Source organism: Alligator sinensis, unplaced genomic scaffold (assembly GCF_000455745.1).
Source record: "Alligator sinensis unplaced genomic scaffold, ASM45574v1 scaffold29_1, whole genome shotgun sequence".
NCBI classification, from domain to species: Eukaryota; Metazoa; Chordata; order Crocodylia; family Alligatoridae; genus Alligator; species Alligator sinensis.
The window spans coordinates 3,430,948-3,436,730 of NW_005841933.1; the positions used below are offsets into that span (position 1 = coordinate 3,430,948).

Consider the following 5,783-nt stretch of genomic DNA (forward strand, 5'->3'; position numbering starts at 1 on the left):
GAGACAGCAGCGGCAATTGGGGCTTCTGGGCACTCATGGCAGAGCCCCCTCTGTGCAGCATGGGACAGTGGGAGGCAGCAGGGATCACCTCCCCCCGCCAGCAACCGTGTGGCAGCTGCCCCATGGTGCAAGGTGCACCTGGGGCTGCTGGGGCTGAGTGGTGCTGGGCTCCGGCTGATGCGTGGAGCTGCCCCAGCTCCCAGAGAGCACACAGAACCCTGCTGAGCCGCAATGCATCTGCGCCATGGGGCAGCTGCTGCATGGGTGCCAAGTGGGGGGGCAATCCCCGCTGCTTCCCACTGCCCCGTGCTGCACAGGGGGCCTCTAACATGAGCCCTCAGAGGCCTTGGTCACTGGTGCTGCATCCAGTGAGTGCAGGGCTTTTCTTTCTTTTTTTTAAGTGCTGAGAGGCTAGGGGGATGGGGCTGGGCAGGGAAGCCATGGGGGCTTCTCCTGTGGCTCCTCCAGCTGTGCCTGCCTCTGTCCTGGTGGGGGAAGCCACGGGGGCTATGCCCTGGTGGCACTTGCCCAGCCAGCACTGCGGGAGGGGTGGCGGCTGATGCAGGCGTGGCAGTGCTGGGAGTGGGGGCTCTGCCCTGCCACTGCTTGCCAGCCAGTGCAGAGGGTGAAGGATGCAGGTGCAGCAGCACTGGATATGGGGGCAATGCCCTGTTGCCACTTGCCCCCTTTCCCTGGAGCGCATGCACACAACCCGCCCCCCTTCCATCCTGGCTGGGCAGGCGGCAGCAGGGCAGTGCCCCCGCTCCCAGTGCTGCAGCGCCTGCATCCTGCACCCCCTCCCCGAGTAACGCACTCCCTGCCCCAGCTGGGCAGCTTGTCCCAGCCTCAATCCCTCCCTTCTCCATGCTCCTTCCTTCTCCCCTCCCCCAACACCAACGGACTTACCATCTGGAGGCAGCTGTGTCACCTGCTTGTTTAGTCTATGGCCAAATCTCCAAAGTGGCCAAATCTTTTCCGAAGTTTTTCCGAATTGATTTGGATGCTTCAAATCTGTTCAGAGTGTTTAACTGGTCTCCCAATTTGATTCAGATTTGGAGATTCGGTCCCCAAATTGGGCTGAATCTCCTCCAAATCGAATCAGCTACTGAAGCTTCACACAGCCCTACTATACACGTGCTCCAGCATTTTGCTTAGAGCAGCTCTCAGGAGATTGCAGGGAGCAATTGGTACTCTGACTGGAGCTTTCAAAAAGGAGAAAATACAACCTAAACAATTCTTTCTTGTATATACTATTTCTGGTACAGTATCAGATGCTTGTATATGAAAGCTTTTTTTTTATATGGAAATGATGAATTTGGGGCATAATAGGCACTTTTATATGATCTCCAGGGGTGGGGGAGGGACACTTTAATTAGAGAACTGCTCTAACTAAAGCGCTGCTGCATCTTATGTGTCAGCGTGCTCCCACTTCAAAATGGTAGCAGGGCCACTTGAACTAAAGCTTGTTTGACAAACTTTAGTTCAAGAGTCTCCACCACCATTTTGAAGCATGGGGATGCCGATACACGAGACACAGGAGGCTGCTGGAGCATGGTAATTATCACCCTCCAGTACATTCAATTAATCTGTAATTACAGACATTGTAATTACAGCACGTTGGAGCAGCCTCCTAGCACGTCTTCAGGCACTGAGTTTTGGATTATGTATGTTTTATCATGTACAAGTATTGTGTTCAATAGTTTTTCATTGAAGCCCATGAAAAAGAGGTTTGGTTTTCTTTCTTTTCTTTTTTTTTTAATTAAGTTACCTCTATCTTTCAAATATTCAGGAATATTTCAAAACTTATTATCACAGTATGTAGGTTAGCATATACAACAGCACAAGATGAAGACCTGACATTTTAAATCAGAGATCTAAAGTTAATACTGAGTTTAGAATCTCCCAAATGCTTGCTAATTCTCCATTCCGTAATCACACCACCATCTCATAACTTGTGATTTAAGAAATGGATGCATAACATTTTATTTTGTTCAGTACAATTTTTCCTACCTAAACTTCTTTGCTACAGTGGCCTGATGACCAGGAATATTTTGGAGAGTTTTTATTGCTCCCAGAAGTAAGGAAATCTATCCATGTGGCTAATCTTACTTTCCATGATGGGTCTACGGTTGAGAAGAATTTGCTTGAAGATGTGATGAACACAATAAAGTCATGGTTAGCTATATTAATGGATAATTATAAGGTAAGAAGATTTCAACTGGCTTCTCTAGGCACCTTGCTTTAGTGCAAAATTAAGCTGTGCTCTTATTTAAATGTTGTGTCTAACTCAACTAATATCTACACAGAAACCTCTGACCCAAATGTTGTGGTGTTTTCAACCCACATTTTCCAGCTATTGAAAGCTACTCTGAATGCTGCACTGGCTGCCAGCAGCGTCCACTAAGGATCACTATAGAATGGGATGGTAGATACACTTCCTATGGTGGAAGCAAGCATATATGGTCACTGAAAAGCAAAGGCAATACATGGCATCTCAGGCTCTGAGCCAAAATTCTTAACTGAAATTATGTCATTGGATTTCCCTGATTCTTTTTAAGTGCAGATTTCTTACAATGAAAACACTATACCCTTTATGCTACTCGGGTGCTGGGAGGTAGGGAGCTCTCGTTAAGACTAAAATGACAAAGACATGGATTCAGTAACAATTTTTTTAAATTGAATTGAGCATTCTTCAGATAGCTCTTAGAGTTGGCCATCCCTTTTTTTTTTTTTACAGCTTGTCAGTAGCATTGAGTGCCCTGCAGAGTCTCTGACTTATTTTAATTGAACACAAGAAACTAATTTTAATTTTTTTAAATATAATTAGTTTGACTTCCTCTAGTGGGAGTCTTGTAATTGATACCATGAATAAATTATGGAAAGCAATTTTAAGGCTTTTAATTACAAAGCTGCTTAGCTTCAGAACTTTTATGCTGACAAGCAAAATGGTTTTGTACTGTACCATTAAATATAAACTATGTCCAAAAATATACCCAAGCCCCAAGATCTAAGAAGAAAGGACCGGGGTATGCTGGTACATGGAAATAGTGCAAAAATAATGACCAAACATTTTCAAGGGAAGTATTATTTGGCTTAAGGATGTAGAAATGCAAATACTTGGTGAATTAACTGAAACTAGTTCAGTGTCCAATGGCCAGTGCCAGATGCTTTAGAGAAAGATGAAAGAACAGCCACAAAATTGTGTAATACTTTTGAAATTTTGTAAAGCTCTTGTTTCAGTGAGGTTGTGTGTGGTTCAGGCACTATGTGAAGTATTTTTCTGTTACTCTTAAGTTTGTTGCCTCTGCCATTTGATAGTGTTGGTTATCCCCTTCATTCCTGGTTTATGAGAAGGGACAATTGCTCTCTCTATACGAGTTACAATTTTATGGAACTTGGTCCTACCTTTTCTGTCTCTCATCTGAAAGTCTTTTGTGCTTGATATATACTTTGCTTGTGTCTAGCTCTAGTTTTTCTGTCTCTTAAGAATTTAACACAGTATTTCAGTTGCATAATTGATAATATAATGTTTAAAATATCTTCTTATTCTATACACATCCTAACACATTTTATATGTTTGATAATTGCTGTACATATAGAAAATATTTTCACTGACCCTATCCATGACAACCAAAGAATGTGAACATAGAGGTATGATTAATTTAAGATCTAGCACAAAATGCTTTATTTCCCTTTTTGTCAAAACAGAATCTCATTTGTTGCCATGTTGTATGTATTTTCTATGATCTTCCTCTATTTTTCTCTAGTGTTGACTAAAAATTAATTTTTTTTTTTAAGCAGATATTGCCACCTCATTCTTCATCTCCCTTCCAAATAATTAATCAGTGCATTCAGCAATTGTTAGTTTGTCTCTGGGGCATTTCTGTATGAATTTTTTCAAAGTGAACATTCATTATTCATCCTTGTTCTTTTATTTGGCCTCAGCCTGTTTTAATACATTCTGGGTGCATCTACATGTGCAATTAATGCGACACAATAAACTGCAGTGCATACTGCCCTGGAGTTTATTGCCCCTGAGTGCTGCATTTATACATGCACCTGGGACCACAAGACATTAAGTCAGGTCAGAGTAGCCATGGCTGGCAGGGGGCTTGCAGGGGTCAGCATGCCAGTCAAGGGTTGCTTTGACCCAGCTGAACATGGTGCAGAAGGGCTGGCTGGGGCACAAGAGTGCTCTAGTTCAGGGTTAGCTGGCAGAAAGCCCCTGCACTGGAACACTCTCATGCCCTAGTTAGCACCATCAGCATCTACATGTGTGTTGCTGGACACTAAAGAACACTGCCATAGAATAGTACTTGTGTACTAACCTATGGCAGAGTTAATTATTTTACTATGGCCTAATAGGGCTGCACATATACATACTGAGACTTGACTGTGGAGCTAATTAGTCAACTCCACAGTAAACATCTTGTGTAGATGCACCCTTTCATCCTACAGCTGAATGGTATCTTGTGACTAATATTTGTCAGAATTTTTATGAAAGTCTTAATAAACTATATTGGCCATTTGTCCATTATCAATTATTTGTTGGAGAAGCAGATGTCTTTGAAAGAGGCTTTATTGGCTTGCACTTTTCACTTCATGATCATCTGAGTTGTCTTAGATTTGTTTTTTCAACAATTTCACCCAGAACTGAAGAAAGGCTTTCTTGGAACCTTTTAAGTAAATATTTGCTGATTTTTTTTCCATGAGATTTCTTTTGTTTTTTGGCTAGCAACTCAATCATTAAACTCCTAAGTTCCTTCAGAAACTCTTATCAGCACATGCTTTTATTATTGGTTACTGCCATTTAATCAGTTTGTTCCAGAAACTCCACTTTTGACAGCACCTTCTTTGATGGTACCTCACTTTTATTATCTCCTCAACATTCTCTATAGTGATGATGGAAGCAACAAAACAAAAGAATTACTTTCTCTGGTGTCCTTATTCTCAACTGATCACTTATTTTCTTTGGAGGGTCAGTGAACCAAGTGATTTTTCTTGCAGGATTCCCATTGGATATACTTGTATTTCTATATATTTGGTACTCGGATTTCCATGTTACTTTTCATATCTATCTTATAGTTTGTTGCTTTCAGGTGGGTCGAATCTTTGTTTTCTGAAGGATATTTATATGTCTCAACAAATCTGCTACCTCATCATTAAACTAAACTGAATTTTCCTGTTTCCATTTTTACTATGCACTTCCATTCTGCAATTTTATGAAAATTTTATGTCTTGTGAACCCAGCATTCATTCCTGCCTGTGGCAGGGGGTCAGGGTAGATGATCTGTTCAGGTCCCTCCTGACCCTAGCCACTATGAAACTATGAAAGTTGTATCTATGACTATCTAGATAACGGTGAGTTGAGATTTGCACTTAAGGTATGGATTCAAACACTTTTATATAAGAAGGACATAACAACCTCTTTGAATGATAGAAGCACATTTTAAAATACAAATTTTCAGAAAATGTGCTAATTAATTTGAGATGAAACAAATCTTTGAATACATTGAGTACTGTACATAAGAGGTTTTGCCTGTTTGTTTGCCCAAATAACAATGCAAGCCCTGCAAACTTCTGACTAATAAATACTGAACTTTCATCTGTTGGCTACATATAAGTAATTGGAATGGTCAATTTTACCATAACTTATCAAAACTAAAAGTGTTTCCTTCAACAGGTAAAGGGGGGATTGTCCTTCTTAAATATTTCTTGATGCAGAACAGAGCATAACCCACTGCATAAGATCTGTTCAACAAAAGGAGCAAGAGTGAGGGAAA

General features: G+C 41.4%; 1 protein-coding gene across 1 annotated transcript in view; it reads left to right on the plus strand.

Moving 5' to 3' along the window:
• The window catches only part of CPVL (carboxypeptidase, vitellogenic like), a 122,713-nt gene that overhangs the window by 54,805 nt on the left and 62,125 nt on the right, over window positions 1-5,783 (plus strand). Inside the window, 1 exon segment of the mRNA XM_006019596.2 lies at window positions 2,030-2,203. Coding sequence (XP_006019658.2) covers window positions 2,030-2,203 — 174 coding nt within the window.